At 37.2% G+C, this 16,725-nt stretch overlaps 3 protein-coding genes across 3 annotated transcripts; all 3 read right to left on the reverse strand.

Moving 5' to 3' along the window:
* Nucleotides 1-9,256: 9,256 nt before the first annotated feature.
* Nucleotides 9,257-11,620, reverse strand: LOC108369555 (neurobeachin-like protein 2). The gene is made up of 8 exons (XM_017624681.1): nucleotides 11,318-11,620; nucleotides 11,088-11,249; nucleotides 10,460-10,854; nucleotides 10,186-10,261; nucleotides 9,949-10,121; nucleotides 9,567-9,859; nucleotides 9,371-9,485; nucleotides 9,257-9,322 (listed from the first exon to the last, which is right to left on the reverse strand). The coding sequence occupies exons 1-8, from the start codon at nucleotides 11,392-11,394 to the stop codon at nucleotides 9,288-9,290; spliced, it is 1,326 nt and encodes a 441-aa protein (XP_017480170.1). The 5' UTR covers nucleotides 11,395-11,620; the 3' UTR covers nucleotides 9,257-9,287.
* A 1-nt stretch (nucleotide 11,621) lies between these two features.
* Nucleotides 11,622-13,599, reverse strand: LOC108369552 (neurobeachin-like protein 1). The gene is made up of 3 exons (XM_017624679.1): nucleotides 13,580-13,599; nucleotides 11,803-11,946; nucleotides 11,622-11,739 (listed from the first exon to the last, which is right to left on the reverse strand). Exons 1-3 carry the CDS (start codon nucleotides 13,597-13,599, stop codon nucleotides 11,622-11,624), a joined length of 282 nt encoding a protein of 93 aa, XP_017480168.1.
* Nucleotides 13,600-14,013: 414 nt separating this feature from the next.
* On the reverse strand, nucleotides 14,014-15,274 carry Cpr64Ad (Cuticular protein 64Ad). Its single transcript, XM_017624682.1, has 2 exons — nucleotides 15,216-15,274; nucleotides 14,014-14,936 (listed from the first exon to the last, which is right to left on the reverse strand). Exons 1-2 carry the CDS (start codon nucleotides 15,228-15,230, stop codon nucleotides 14,268-14,270), a joined length of 684 nt encoding a protein of 227 aa, XP_017480171.1. The 5' UTR covers nucleotides 15,231-15,274; the 3' UTR covers nucleotides 14,014-14,267.
* Nucleotides 15,275-16,725: the final 1,451 nt, after the last annotated feature.

A 16,725-nucleotide genomic window follows, 5' to 3' on the forward strand; every position in this document is an offset into this window, starting at 1 on the left:
TTAACCGACGCGTTGAGATCCAAGTAACCGGCCATTTAAGCACAAAAGGCGTGAAGTGACTTATGCCACTTTCAACACAAGCGGCTCATTTATTCATGGTTTGATCCCCCTGCCCCCCATAAATGAACGCAATTGGTCTCACTCCATAATTTTTTGTGTATGGCAATGTATTATCCATTCATCGTCTGCACGCGTATAAATTTGGGGTCAGGTGCTTGCTGCCGTATCTACGAAGATACGTAGATGTTCGTAACATTTCATTCATATTCATATCGGCGGAACTGGGCATCATTGACAATACATGCCGCCATTCATACATATTACTTGCGCCACTTAGACGCCGATTATTTTTTATGTTTTATGTTTTTATACTTAATAGCGCAAGAATTTAAAATACGCAGTAGACAAAATTCCTACTCCCCTTGTCCGGCACATAAAAATGCCTGTTGGTAATTTATTTGATAAATTTATTGAATTTGTCGTGAGAACTGCCAAATTGAGCGGAGGCTGCTGGTTAGACTACTTTCTTGCATTCATTCTTTTATTTATTTATTTTTTTTTATTTTGCTTTTAGTTGTGAATATTTACATAAATTTTCGACGCATAAGCTAAATTGCTCTCAAAAAAACAAAAACAAAACACTTTATAAAAGGCAAGTTCTTATGCGCATATAAGATAAATAAATTAATTTGAATACAAAACGCAAATTTGTGCCAATCAAAAAATTGCAAATTGATGTGACAGGCCTTCTTTTCTTATAGATACAACATACTCACACGTATATACGTATGTACATATGTATGTATGTATTTTATGCTTAATGTGTTTATTTTTTTATTTTCATACTTCAATTTAAATTTCAATTAAAAATTTATAAATTTATTCAGAATGCATTGATTCATCTATACATATGTATGTGTGTATATACTACATACTTAAGTACATACATGCATATATATGTACATATTCCTTTGGTCATGGGGGCACGTCGGTTTCTATCGCTTGCTGTACGCTATATATATTACACTAGGGTGTTCCAAAAAAATGTCAAGCTCCCACCCCGTAGGATTTTTCTGAATGGAAAAAAAGAATAATCGTACTTTTTTGTTAAAAAATTATATTTAGAACTGCCTAAAGCCGAAGAAGCTTACCATGTATCTTTTATGGAGAAAAAAAAAAATTTTGTAGAAATGGAAAATCCATATTTTTCGATCGGAGAACTCTGCTTCTCTTTCAGAGACTTCCAATAACAATACTCAATTGTTTATTTAGCCAGTGGTTAATATTAACTTTTTTTAAAGGTCACCCAAAACATGAAATCGCGGGACCCATAAAAAATCACTGGTATTAAAAAATGTTAAAATAAACAATTAGGTAATGTTATTGGAAGTCTGCTCAAGAGAAACAGAGTTTTCTGATCGAAAAATTTGGATTTTCCAGAATTCTATACCATTTCTACAAAAAATTTTTTATTTTTTTTTCATATAAAATGTATGGAAAACTTCATGGGCTTTGAATCAGTTCCTTAATAAAATTTTTGTAAAAAAAACGGCTATTCTTTTTTACCATTTCGAAAAATGCTAGGGGTGAGAGCTCAATATTATAAACTTTCTTCTCTCGCATGTATTTTTGGACCGCCCTAATATACACGCATACATACATATCTATTTATGCATGCATGTATCGCCTTATGAAAGCCATAATAAATGATGACAAGTAAAATAAAAATGAATCGGGTTTTTTTAATTGAAATACATTTTTGATAAGTTTATTTTTAATAAATGTTGTCATTTTTGTGGAATTTTTATGTGTCAATCTCGCGTGATCTACATACATATGTAAGTATGTATATGTACATCTTGTGCGTACATACATATATGGACATGACCCTGCCGGAAGTGAAATTAGTTTGAAAGTACATAGTTCTTTTTTCAATAATCAATTGATATTTCTTTTAACAAACTGTTTTATTTAACTTTGGGATATCAAAGGAAGCGGTCATTGTCCCGTACTGTATGGGCCATTCCATGTAAGAGGAAATAGACACCGACGCTCCATCTCTGAAAGAACTCAACCCGGCAACCGCTGGCGGTAGCAGAGGAAGAGGGAGGCCCTCACTGCGATGGAAAGACCAAGTCCAGAAGAACTTACTTTCGAACATAAATACTTTATATGGAAGAAAATGTGTAACATCGTCAGCAAAAAAAAAAATCTCAAAAATCAATGAGATATGTTCTCAAACTGGTGTTAGACAGCAGTTATGGAAAAGTAGGCTTTTTTGGTACTTTCATTCTCAGAGGCACTCTTGGCACAATTCATCCAGTTTTGGCACAATCATAAATTATAGAAGTATAGCATAGATAATATGCCAATATATAATAAAAAATTACATACTACATTATAGTTTCAAAAATTACAAATAGTGAAAATTAAAAGCGCCAAAAAAATTAAATAAGGGCTTTGAGAAATATTATGTGGCAACCCTTGACAAAACGCTGAATTCTATTGTGAATACGTAGTAAAAAAAAAGTTTTTGCAACAAAAAACTTTTAATTCAGAATTTTTAGAAAGATTCGAAGTTTTCAGTTTTATAATCCATTAAACAAAAGTGTAAGTTTCGTCTAAAACCCGTTGATTTTTGAGATTTTTTTTTGCTTACGGTCTCATGCATTTTCATCCATTTCAAAAAATTTCGAACACACTTTATATGGAAGAAAATGCATAAAATTGTAAGCTGGGAACCTCTCCAAAAATTCTGAATTAACAGTTTGTTGTTGTAAAATCTTGCTGAATTTTATAAATCCTTGTACAAAGTTTGCAATATCCATTTGTATACACACTATATGGCATTTGTTTAATTATAAGCTAGACTTTTATATAAAATCAATAAAAAATTAATCAAGGAAAAGAATAGACAAAACTGGTCAAAATAACAAAAAAACTGGTTAATAAAAAATTGTTATTAAAAAATGGTTAAATAAACAATTATGCATCGCTATTAAAAGTCTCCTGTAGAGAACATGAGTTTTCCGATCTAAAAATATTGATTTTCAAGAATTCTATATTATTTCTAAGAAAAGTTATTTTGTCCCCTTATAAATTATATGGAAAACATTGAGCTCTAAATATTTTATGATTTAAAAAAAAAAAAAACATTCCTACTTTACTCTTTTTGGACCACCCTAATGTACATACGTAGGCGGTCATAGCGCGGAACGTCCGGTGATTTGAAAAAACTATTTGGGGAGATAAGGAAAATGGAGAAATAAATTAGTTCGGCAGTTAGGCTCAAGTTCTAACAAAGTATAAATAAAAAACTCATTTAAGTCGGGCACTGCAAAGTAACAATTTCTTTTGAAGGAATCTATCAGTATTTGGAAAACAAAAAACTTAATATAAAAAATAAACACACTTTTTTATTTATACATACGTTTATATTTAACTTTATCTCTACTTTGGCCCCCCAAGGTCTATTGTTATTTTAGAGGTTATCGCTAATTTTTGTGCAATATGTTTTCCATATTAGATTATATACTTATTTCTTCACATACATTATTATAATGGTGAATCTCTTTAATATTAAAAAAAAACATCCAAAAATGATTTATTTAATGATAGGATTTGCGGACATACATACAGACATATGTAAATAGCTGATAACATTGATTGATTTATACTTTCCGCTCACCTTTTTGCACGGAAATTAAGTTTTAATCATTTTTAAGCCGTACGTGATTTCACACATTCACATTCGATTTTGAATAAATGGAAACTTTCCAAAGTCTACAAATACAAAAGTAATTCCTTTGTAATCACCGTCATACAAAATCACGAAAAAAAACGCTTTGTCTTTCATTCGAATAGAAGTAGAAGAAATTAATACTACAGACAGCTCGCTGGTTCCAGTGTTAATATAACGGTCAGTGTAGGGATAAAACGATAACATATAAAAAAACAACTATATGTTTAATGATGAATGACATTTAACAGAGATAAAACCTTGAAAAAGTTTAGAAGATGTTAATCTCGTTTAACCTTAGCACCGTGAGTTCATGTTTGATGTTGAATTTCGAGAGTTTGGGAAATCCAATTTAATTTTTTATAGTAGGCAGATCTATTGTACCTTGGTTTATAAGTTGACAAAATTCCAGGTGTATATCCTTTGTAGAGAAAAAGTAACGGATTTTATATGTCGAGTTCTTCGAAAGCTTAAATTTCCATACGAAATTTCTGGGCTGGGCTACGTTAAACATTTTAGTTTTTTCTAAGATAAATATTTTTTTGTTTGTCATCCACGTTTTGCACGCTACGCTTTTCTCCTTTGCTGCTTTTTTTCAATAACAGAGCTAGTCTCCACCACGCGAAGAATTATGGAGTTAAGGCCCGTCCACATAGAACTTTGGCGTTGGTTTCGCTTAAACAGCTGACTGTGAATACATGAATTCAAATGATGCAGCCGTCTAAATAGCAAAAATTCCGCAACGCTAACGCCAACACAAATCAGAAAGATGGTCAACTCTCAACTTTTTGCGTGAGGCGCTCGTCAGCTGTTGCAAAGAAATATAATTATTTCAAATATGTTTCCTTTTTACTCAAATGCGAACTTTCGTTTTTCACGCAGTTATTGATATGAAGTATTAATTTATCTATCGTTAGTATGTCAAAGCATTCGCTGCCAAGCGTTCATTGTGGCAAGCATACTTTCAACGTGCGGTCTGTCAAACCAACGCCAAAGCCAACGCGAAAGTTCTATGTGGACCTGCTTTTACTGTGCACGGTGGGCCGTGTATACGCCGCAAAGTGTTCTATTTTTGAAAAAAAAAGGGACAAAATCAAACGAGAGGAGATAGCAAAATAACTGGAAAGGAATTTAAAAGATTTTGAGGTGGGAATTCATAAAAAAATTAGTTTCAAGTGGTAGAATAATTACCTTGACGTTTATAATATCTTTCAAAAATAGATGGTTAAATTTTTTTTATTTATTTTTGGCCTGAAACCAGTATGCAATGAAGCTTTTGAAAAGTTTCAAATTGTTTTTGAAAAGCTTATTACAAATTATTTTAGGTAAGCGAGACAAAATATCAAACATATTACTTTTTACTAGAGACCGACCTTCAAAAGAAAAATCTTTTGATTTTTATTCTTTTGACTTAAGAACAGCATGCAATGAACTTAAAAAAATTGTTAAATAAATTTTTTGGTTTTTGCGACCACGGAAATGGATTCCCTGATGCAAGAACCGAATGGTAGTAGGTGACTTCAAAGCGCACCACGATCTTTGGCACTCAAGCCTGGCTAATGATCGTAGGGGAAATCTTTTGTCTGAGCAGATAGACATTTCGACATTCTGCACCATGAACGACGACGCCCCACCAGGATTGTAGGCAGCTGCAGCAGCTCGCCAGACCTAACAATTGCTCGCGCTGGTCTGATAAATAGCATATCATGGCGACCTATGCGAACACTAGCATCAGACCATCTGCCCATAATCATCTCGATCAATAAGCCCACCGACTTTGCATCCGCGGACCTCCGAACCTACACCAACTTTAACAAAGCTGATAGGAAAGGCTTGGCGGAAGTTACCGATAGCAGCTTCGCCGCCCTTCCTACACCCGCAGACGTACATGCCGGCGAACGCCAGTTCCGCAGGGTAGTCACTGCCGCAGCGGCTCGCTTCATACCATTCGGACGCATCACGGAAGTCCGCCTACATTTCCCGGCTGAAACAGCCACCTTCGCCAGGTCGATCGCGGGGTTCCTCGCTTGAAGGACCTTAATATGGAGATTCGGCACCTGGTAAATCAGCACAAGCGGAAAAAGTGGGAAGAGCACTTGATGACCTATAACTTCGCCTCTGGTGTGAATAAGCTCTGGCCAACCGTGAGCTCCTTAGCTAACCCGACGAATCGTGATGACAGAGTAGAAATCTCATTCGAAGATCACGCTGCGTCGGACCCGAAGAAATGCGCCAGCTACTGTAGTCGGCAATTCACATTGCATCCTTCGTCGAGTGACCAGGACAGGCTGGACAAACAGCCTAAAAACAGTGCACCACTGGTGGGGCGCCACAGAAATGAAAACACCCTAACATACCACTGCTAGAGGAGTCTACGCCCAGGCACACCAGGGGGCACCTATTCGTGTACAAGGACGCAGTCCAGAAATACGTTGACCAACCACTGGACCGACGACGTACAGGCGAGCGATCAACGACATTCATAGGGAGTCGGTCACCACCTACCTCGACTACCGGCCTATGAATGCCGTGATCGGAGCCCAATCAACACCTGCAGAAGACCCGCGTACCCTGGCTCAGTTACGGTCTGGATATTGTAGCCGCCTTAACACCAGAAAGCAGGTCGAATTTTGACAGTAACTAGTACTCCTAGTATACTTTAATTTATTAATGCACATATGCATACAAACATATGTACATATGTACATACATTTTTAGTTTTTTCTATTTTAATTTCCAAATGTTATAGTAGTTCCGTCTGATCTAGACAGTTTATATAGCACAAACAATACATACATATGTATGGATGTGTTTGTATGAACAGAAGTACAGTATATGTACAGTATAAACAGTTGAGTGCACATACAAAAGTTTTTATAAAGTGTACACAGAAGTGCTCTTTTCACGAGATAATTCAATCACGTGATACACATTAGCATGTACATATGTATGTAAATATGTACATATGTATGTAAATATGTACATACAAAGTTAAATAAGTATATACGGTAAGAACCTACATATTTGTTCTAACGGCCTTATGCACATAAATTTACATACATATGCATATATTTACATACAAGCATATGTACATATGTATGTAGGTGGAAAAATGTGCACCGTCATTATTTATTTAATCGCATATTCGTTAGCTTAGCTAGTCTGATATGATAAGTGTTCTCATGCTTTCAAAAGCAACAATGTAAATTGTGGCAATCTTTGAATTTGTTGGCTTAGGTCATTGACTAAATAGTTTAGTAGAGATATGTATGTATGTTAATTACAAAACGTTCACGGACTTTAGAGCATACATATTGTATGCGTGTATGTATGTATGGTCTTGATTCTGATTAGCGCTAAAAAGATTACGGATAACGCGATGGATTTACATACGAAAACCGTACTAGTTTATACAAAGCTTTATGCGCATTAATATTATAATATAAATAAAATTCAAATAATGCAATATGTAATTATCAAACAAAGAATTAATATGCCTCAATTTTAGAGTTTGAACGATGCTGATGATACGTTTAGAAGCAAAAAAAAGACTAAATAAGTTTTAGCCACAGAGCAAAAACACTGATTGACCTGAAGGCCTTGGGACTGATATGTGAGATTTTAATAACCTTTGCGTATATTCTCACACAACGCAACTCAATAGAATGGACACGACACCTATTAAATCTTATTCATAATGCACTCTATGGCGAGTTTTTAACAAATAGCTAGNGTTAGAGTTTTAACGATGCTGATGATACGTTTAGAAGCGAAAAAATACTAAATAAGTTTTAGCCACAGAGCAAAAACACTGGTTGACCTGAAGGCCTTGGGACAGGTATGATAGATTTTAATAACCTTTGCGTATAGTCTCACACAACGCAACTCAATAGAATAGACATGACATCTTCTAAATCTTATTCATAATGCACTCTATGGCGAGTTTTTAACAAATAGCTAGTCTTTTGTTCTGAAATTTGCTACAGTAAGGAGGCTAGTTACATAGCTGAGCCCCGATCACCTGTATGCTCGGCAGTAACACAGCAGATGTTCTTGCATTCCTTGACAGTTTTTTCCCATTATCACAACTTGAGACTATATCCGGTATGCTTTACATAATAAATAGCAAAAACAAAGATAAAATAAAAAAATGTTAATTAATAACTTTTTTCTTTTGAGCAAAAAACGAAGACTATGTTTCGCTTTTTTCATTTTTAAGGCAAATGTATGAGGCAAAGTTTCGCGAAATAATCAAATAAGTTCCCGAAANTTTAATAATAATAAATTTAAATAACTTTTTTCTTTTGAGCAAAAAACGAAGACTAGGTTTCGCTTTTTTAATTTTTAAATGTAAATTTGCAAATGTATGAGGCAAAGTTTCGCGAAATAATCAAATAAGTTCCCGAAAAATCACGAAAAGCAAAACACAAAATGTTCCGAAAAAAATTGAACAGATCATTAAAAACTCCGTGCAAATCTTCAAGTCTTGAAAACCCTGAATTATCTAGAAGGGCTTCAGTCTATTATTATTGAGGCAAGAAATTAAAGCAAAAATAATCGGTAGATATTACGGGCCTACAAAAGTCCACACTTTAAGGCCATACAAATTTTTTCGAGGTTGTACTGAATTTGAATCCAGTTCGAGATATTCAAGCCTAGACAAAAAACCAATTTTATTTCTCAGCATATATGTATTTTCATTATGAAATTTAATAGAAAAAATCGATGTGTTACTTAAAAAAAATGGTTTGGTTTAGTTCCGTTCATTGGATCATGGAGACACTAACGGTAACGGTCAGCATTGACCGACTGAAGTCGTTTATTTTTGTTGCGGAGATAAATAAATACTGAAATATTTTTAATATAATTTTAGGCTTTTTCATTTACATTAGGCTTGTTCTGTATCCATCGATTATAATTGGTGGGTTTGAATATCTCGAGAACCTGTGGCGATGAAAAAAAAGGTGAGCCTGGCTCTGAAAAATGTAGTCCTATGTTTTTCTTGATCAAAATAATAAAAGTTTTTTAAAGTTATCCGGAAGCCGTACTCTACAATGTTTGAAGATTATAATGGTATCTTTGTGATTTCAAAATCCAAAAACAATTTTATTTACATTTATCAGAAAATGTTAATTTTATTAACATTCTCTGCCCTGATGTAGCTAACATAATTTTAGCAAACAGCGAAAACTGCTGTTAAAATTATGCAATTTAACATTAGAGCAAGATCACTAACATTCAACAAACAAAAATACTGCCTACTTTCAGGCTGAAATTTTTGATACACTGACAGCATTAAATAAATTACATATTTTAAATTATTTCCATTTAAATATTTGGTGCTTACGCTTTTGCTAATAGGCAGTTTCGCGAAACTAAGTGAAAAATTATTATTTTTTGTCTGAATTGAATATGGATGTTTGGTCGAGCTTCTCCTCCAAGTCTTACGCCACCTCTGAAGGGAAAATGGATTTTAAGAGCAGCTTTTTCTAGGCAAAAATATTTTTCTATTTTCAGATGTTACTCGAATCAGGCATCAACCCAAGTTCTACGGAGTGGTAGTATGCACCGCTAAGCACTGGGCTACAGCGGCCGCTCAATTTAAAATCAAATATGTAATTCATCACTTACCATGATATGAAACGGTGACAAACGATATCTGCACACAAGTCTCTGTACAACCAATTGGCTTTAGTGTACGCACAAATTGGCCATTCTGAATGGTGTACACATTAACAGTGCCGTCCTAGAATGCAAGCATAAAAGAAAGCATAAAATTTCGTATCTCCATAATAAACAACTACATAATTGCAAATTTAGAGCGTACCAGCGATCCCGAAACCACCATATCTAATTCAGTGTAAATGGCAACACTTGAAATTGCATCGTCATGACCATACAGAGTGGTCAATGGTTTGGGTGAGAATACATTTTGCGTATTCAATTGTGTGACCGCCTGCAAATGCGCCTGACCTGTGAGTGCATGCATTGGAATGTTTGTGCTGGCCTGCGCGCTACCATACTGTTGACTCTGTATGCTCCAAACAATGCAAGTGCAATCACGTGAACCGGTCACTAAGTAGGAGCCGCAATTGTCCAACGCCAGGCAGGTGATAATGTCTAACGAGGAGGAGCAGAATAAGTAAAGAGTTAAATATTTACAAAAGCTTAAGAAGCGATCGCTCATTGAACGACATTTATGCACACACCTAAATGCCGCGTCACTGATGCCACCGCCTTGCCCTTGTGCAAATTATATACACGCAGCGAATTATCCCAAATGCCACCCGCGTATAGCAGTTTACCATCTGTGCTCACAGCGAATAATTGTGAGTGTGGATTTTGGGAAGGATGAAAGGGACCGAATATGCGTTTACGATTTCTACAAAACAAAGGGAGACGTTAGATTTTGGTGTAACAAGGCAGCAATTAATAATAACACCCACTTCAAGTTCGTGGTTGTCGCATCGATTTCCAATAAAAATCCTCGTTCTTTGTCGTACGACATCCATGAATTCGCACCAAGTATGCAAGATTTNCGAGGGATGAAAGGGACCGAATATGCGTTTACGATTTCTACAAAAAAAAAAAGGGGAGACGTTAGATTTAGGTGTAAAAAGGCAGCAATTAATAATAACACCCACTTCAAGTTCGTGGTTGTCGCATCGATTTCCAATAAAAATCCTCGTTCTTTGTCGTACGACATCCATGAATTCGCACCAAGTATGCAAGATTTGGATATGCTGACGAGCACATCAGGGCTGAGCTGTAGAAATGAACGTGGCGGACTACGCGGTGCGCTTAGGAAGACAATTGGATCTTTTGGTGTTGATAGCTCACAATAGTATTGCACAACCTTATCGAGAAATTGCGTCAAATCTGGTCGCTTCAATTCGGCGCGCACTAATTTCAACGCAGTCTCCTCCTGTGTCAAACGACGCGGATGTGGTTCACGCAATAATTGCGATGGCACTTGACCGAAGTTGTTGATCATACCCTCAACTGCCTCACGCTCGACCGGGTTGGTTATTTTATCCAGATCTACGGCACCTTCATAGGAGCAATAGTAGAAAACGTTGAGCGCTTCGACAGCTTTAGGCCCCTTTTGCTTGTAGCTGTGGGAAGAGCAAACAGCAGAAGTTATTACATAGCTGAAGGTACATATTTGCGGTAATATCAAACTCACCCAAAAATCAAGTCGATCCAATGATGCAGATTTTGACTAACATATTCCGATTCTAAAGCACGCCGGTNGGGTCCCTTTTGCTTGTAGCTGTGGGTGGGAAGAGGAAACAGCAGAAGTTATTACATAGCTGAAGGTACATATTTTTGGTAATATCAAACTCACCCAAAAATCAAGTCGATCCAATGATGCAGATTTTGACTAACATATTCCGATTCTAAAGCACGCCGGTGGATGGCAATAAATTCTTCGGGTGTGGTAGCCCAAGGCGGCAGTATGACATCGTCTACTTTCTCTTTTGTTATTTGTAAGTGACCCAAATCGAATCTGAAATTAAATTATTTGTGTAAAATCTTTCAAAAAAGGTGTTTCACAAATATAAACATGCCCCTTACTTATTCATATTTTTTAGAAATTCAGGAAAATAAAAGAATTCCGGTATCAGCTCCTTCACATCATTCGGATTATCCATTAACAATTTCCATGTTTGTGGTATCGAATGAAATTGCCGATCTGCCACATCGAAGCGACCGCTTTGTAGTTCAATGTGTAGCGAGGTAAATGGTTCGACGCGCAGCAAATAGTGCAAGACGCCACCTGAATTCGAATAATGTGTGCCATAATGGAATTTCGGTATTGCGCCAGAAGGATCTTCAAATGATTCATATTTGATGCGAACGCCAGCTTCATTTTTGGGATTTATCTAAGGCGAGAGAAATCTTTTAAGAATNCTTCTTCGAGCTGCAAATTCTCATCGTCGGCCAAGAAGTCACGCACCACGGCATTCTTTATGGTCGAATCGAATTCCGAGATTTCTCTATAGAAAATATTTTTGTGTATTAATTGTATACATTTCAACATGATTCTTTCTCATCCTTACCTTGGATCGTAGGCATTTGTGGCATTATCGCGTAAATTCGCCGCATTCTCGTGCTTATTCGGATACAATTGCGGTTCGAGTTTTAGGCGCATGCGTGCAACATTCTCGTGATTTGCGAGCATCCAATATTCTTCATCTAAATTACTGCAAGTAGTTGTGGTGAGAATTTGTATTATGTATTTGTTTTTGTACTATTTATTTAAGTGTTTTGCATGTTACTAAATACCGCGTATAAAAGTATTTATGTAGTTAGTTTTACCTAATGAAATACGGTGTACAAAAGTACTAAGAGACATTGGCTTCACTATCTACCGCGTTGTAAAGTACTTAAAGTTTTTAGCTTCACTAAATACTGGAAACTTAGTAATTATGACTTCTTGATTAAATATTAAATATGTACTCGCAATTAACTCAGTATACAAATTTTTTATTGAAAATAAAGAATTTGCGGATTTTTGGCACTGTTTCGAGATTTTTGAGACTACTTCGGGATTCTCGGGATAGTTTCAGGATTTTCCAGACTAAGTAGATGCTTCGAGATTTTGAGGCCGGTTTGGCGTTTTTGGACTACTTCTCGATTTTCGTGACTTCGGGATACTCGGGACAATTTCGGGATCTTCGGAAATACGTCCCTATTTTCGTGATTTTTTCGGGGCATACTCGAGATTTTGGGACTACTTCTCGATTTTCGGCACGGTTTGGGGATCACCTCGGTATTTTCAGGTTTCGCGAGATTCATTCACGATTTTCTTGACTACCTCGGAATTTTCGGGACTATTTCGGATTGTTGGGACTACTTCTCGATTGTCGGGACTGTTTCCAAAATTCTGGGAGTGTTCTTTGGGATTCCATCTCGATTTTCGTGATTTTCGTGACTGCTCCTCAATTGTAGTGACCGGTTCGGGATTTTTCGGACTAATTATAGATTGGCGCTTATACTGGGGATTTTTCGGAATACATACATATAACGGGATTTCCTGAACTAAAATTTATTTGTAATTTGCTTCATCGTATTGAGCAGAGATGAGTCGAGACGCGTTGAAGTGGAGTGAGTTAAGATAAATTGATTTGAGATGAGTTGAGTGAGGTCAATGTAAGGTATTTAGTGTTTAAGAATTTAGCCATTGACTAAATACCTTAGTACTTTATTGCTCCCAATCTCTAAGATATCTAATTACTTTAGATCAAGGTAATTAGCAACTGTTAAATTCTTTATTTATTTATTTTTTTAATTTAGTATAAAGGAACTCCTAACCACTAATTTTTTTGATTTTAGTATTTCGCAACTCCTAAATAGTCATTCCATTTCGCTGTGACAGTTCTGTCGTGCAGCATGCGGCAGATAATCCTAAGTAGTCCGGATAATACCTTATGTAAAGTTCCCCGGTATTAAGGAAGGCACCAACTGCAATATCTCAATCGCTCTCGAGAGTTTTCAATAGGAAAGGGGGAGGCTGAGTGGTTCGAAGTCCCTCAGAAATACGTTATCCTCACACTCCTTCAAGTTCCTGAGATTACCCCCTTTCTAAGCAGCTCGCATAGCAGGGAGTAAGTCCGGCGAAGTTTCCACAAGAGCTAAGATGTTTTGTATTAGATAGCTCAGGGATGGAGTGTATTTACCACCGCAATTAGACTAGGTCTTAAGCTGCTCCAGGTATTTTTTTGCGTATTTTGAGGTAAATACATACTTGTCCCATCTACGCTTTGGTAGTTGTTGTGCCGAAAAGAATACATTTTACCAAAAGCGGCGTTATTCCAACTTCTAATAGGGATTTACCGATAGCCACCGGTGATCATTGATGGTACGAAAAACAATCCCTAAGGCTAGTGTTTTGATAGCATTTGTACAAATTTGTATATCCAAAGATCTGCCTTTGGAGTAGACATATTGATAGTTTGGTAGATTTTTGTGATTCAGCTGCTTAGCCCATGGCGTAAGAAAGTTCAGCGGCTTATCTGAGGGTAGCAGATGAATGTGACCAAGCTGCGACCACACAAACATATTTTGCGAGGCTATGAGTCTTGCGACCGCCACTTTGCCTCTTAAAGTTACTTCCACTTAGAACTCCTATGCTTTCGTTACTATAGTCCATACATAGTCTGGAGGCTGCACATAGATAACTGGCCTAGATCTCCATTTGAAGGAAGCTGGTGTATTTCCCTAGAAGATCAGCGAACTTGGTAACTTAATATAGCCATAAGTCCAATTAATTGTTTATCAAATTTTTTTTATTAACGATGAAAGTTTTCAACAAAGACAATGAGTATTTCTAGTTTATTTACAAATGGATGTCCCCTGTTGAATTGCCTTGTTCCGCCCATATTTGGCGCGCACAGCGCTCCTCATTCAATCGGCAAGGCAATCGCAACTCAACAATTAGCTGACATTTGGACAAGAGGGTGTCGGTACGTTGGTAATCAATAGGTCAATGGTCAATAATCCGGCCTGTTTCCTTCCGTGTGGCTTAGACAACAATTGGAGCAGCGAAGGACTTGGCAACAACTGGTGCTGGCGCGGCTACGAGGGGGGCAGCAACAGACTTGGCAGCGACGACGGGTGCAACAGCAGCCACCGGCACATCCTTCTGTACGACAGCATTGAAACCGTTGATGGAATCAGCGTAGTAGTTGACAATACGACGGGAACCATCGGGTTCGATGAGCGAGTATGAGCCGCGTACGATATCACCATCGCGTGTCTCCTCTTGGGTCTTTGAGTCACCGGTCAGAGTATCCTGCACGTTGTAGGCGTAACTGTACTGTGGGTATGGGTCAACAATATCTGAAGCGACAGCTAGTGGTGCAGGAGCGGCGGCGGCAACTAATGGAGCAGGGGCGGCAGCGACCGGTGCGGCAACTGGAGCAGCAAAAGCGCGAGGAGCAAGAAGTGGTGCTGGCGCAGCGGCGAATTGTCTGGCAACAACTGGTTTCACAATGGGTGCAGGAGCAGCGGCAGCAACCAAAGGTGCTGGAGCAGCGGCATAACGAGCGTAGAAGGGGGCGGCGGCATAGGCAGCTGGTGCGGCGGCGTAGGCAAATGGTGAAGCAGGTGCGGCAGCATATGCGAGGGGCGCGGGACCAGCAACAATACCAGCATTGGCGGAGAGTGCCAAAGTGGACAGAACAGCGGCAAACTAAAAGTTTGAAAAGAAGAAAGATATTTTTTAAAATCGTTTTTAACTTTGAAACAACGGACACGCGGATTGCGAACACGACTGGTGGGGCGGGGCGAATGGCAGAGCTTTGAGCGCGCTTTGGCTGCGTTGGTAATCCAAGAATCCCTTGCTTTGGCTGCGCTTCTGCTTTTCGCTCCAACAGTCGTAATCAAAGTGCCCGTTGCCTGAGGGGTGTGCGATATGCGGTATGCGATCGAGGATGCAATGATCGCCACATCCATTAATTGTAGTACTTACAACAAATGGACTCATTGTGTGCTTAAGCTGATTAGATTCTCACTGTCGGTTGATTAAAATAAAACTGACATACTTTTTCCAAAATCGCGACGCTTTTTATACCCAAAAAATTGAGCGACTCGACCGCGCGCTGATACCACGACTAGAAGACTCGAAGCAGAGCAGAAAGACGGTTTCCAAAAAATTTGAATATTTGCTCTGTGCTCTACTACATACTTGACGACGCCGCAATTACCACCCCACCCCCACCTCGTACGATACCACCACTTCAGGTGTTGCGGATCGCATAAAATTGTGCTCTCGAAATTTTTTTGTTTTTTAATTTTGTAGATTTTTTATTTTAATTTGTGTTTTTTTTAACCATTCGTCGTGAGCAACTCATATGAGTGTATGACCTCTTCACTTCGAGCGATTCGAGTGACACTTTGCACACGAAGGGCGGTTGGTGTTAATTCAAGAAGCTAAACACGAAACCAGCCAACAACCAATGGCCAATCAACCAAAAGTATACATTTTGAAATTCTACTAGCAAATGCTGGGCACGTAAATCGGGTAAAACCGCTGCAACGTTAGCGCACAGGCAAGTAGGTACATATGTATGTACATTAGTGTGGTCCAAAAATGTATGTTAAAAAGTAAAGTCGGAATTTTAATGCGCTCACCCCCTAGGATTTTGCTATACTGAAAAAATATACCCCCGTTTTTTTTTAACTTTGATATTAAAAAAATATTTAAGCTCGCTCAAAGTTTTCCATGTATTTTATATAGGACAAAAAACAACTTTTCGTAAAAATGATATAGTCTTTAAAAATCACTATTTTCGATCGGAAAACTCTGTTTCTCTGCAAGAGATTCTCAATAATAATACCCAACTGTTTATTTAACCATTTTTTATAGTAACTATAATTTATAGGTCCACCAAAATCCTCCAAAAATTCCGAAAAATGCAATGGGGGGACCAATAAACAATCTTTAGTATTAAAAAAAAGGTAAAAAAAACGTTTTCCGATCGAAAAATATTGATTTTCAAGAATTCTGTACCGTTTCAACGAAAAGTTGTTTTTTCCCCTTATAAAATACATGGACAAATTTTAGCGCTTGGAGCGACCTCTAAATATTTTTTGATTGCAAAATAAAACAAGTAATTTTTAGCGAAAAAAAAACCGACTTAAAAAAATATATATATATATCTATATATTTCATGNGCAGGCAAGTAGGTACATATGTATGTACATTAGGGTGGTTCAAAAATACATGTGAAAAAGTAAAGTCGGAATTTTAATGCGAAAAAATATACCCCCGTTTTTTTTTAACTTTGAAATCAAAAAATATTTAAGCTCGCTCAAAGTTTTCCATGTATTTTATATAGGAAAAAAACAACTTTTCGTAAAAATGATATAGTCTTTAAAAATCACTATTTTCGATCGGAAAACTCTGTTTCTCTGCAAGAGATTCCCAATAATAATACCCAACTGTTTATTTAACCATTTTTTCATAGTAACTATAATTT

Source organism: Rhagoletis zephyria, unplaced genomic scaffold (genome assembly GCF_001687245.7).
Source record: "Rhagoletis zephyria isolate East Lansing unplaced genomic scaffold, Rhagoletis_zephyria_1.1 Rzeph_scaffold_03735, whole genome shotgun sequence".
Classification (NCBI taxonomy): Eukaryota; Metazoa; Arthropoda; class Insecta; order Diptera; family Tephritidae; genus Rhagoletis; species Rhagoletis zephyria.

Coding starts and splice junctions, on each gene's coding strand:
- LOC108369555 (XM_017624681.1), bottom strand. CDS start 11,394: ATGGATAATCCGAATGATGTGAAGGAGCTGATACCGGAATTCTTTTAT. Junction 10,855..11,087: donor TGGATCGACTTGATTTTTGG/GTGAGTTTGATA, acceptor CTCTTCCCACAG/CTACAAGCAAAAGGGGCCTA. Junction 9,486..9,566: donor TGGTGGTTTCGGGATCGCTG/GTACGCTCTAAA, acceptor CTTGCATTCTAG/GACGGCACTGTTAATGTGTA.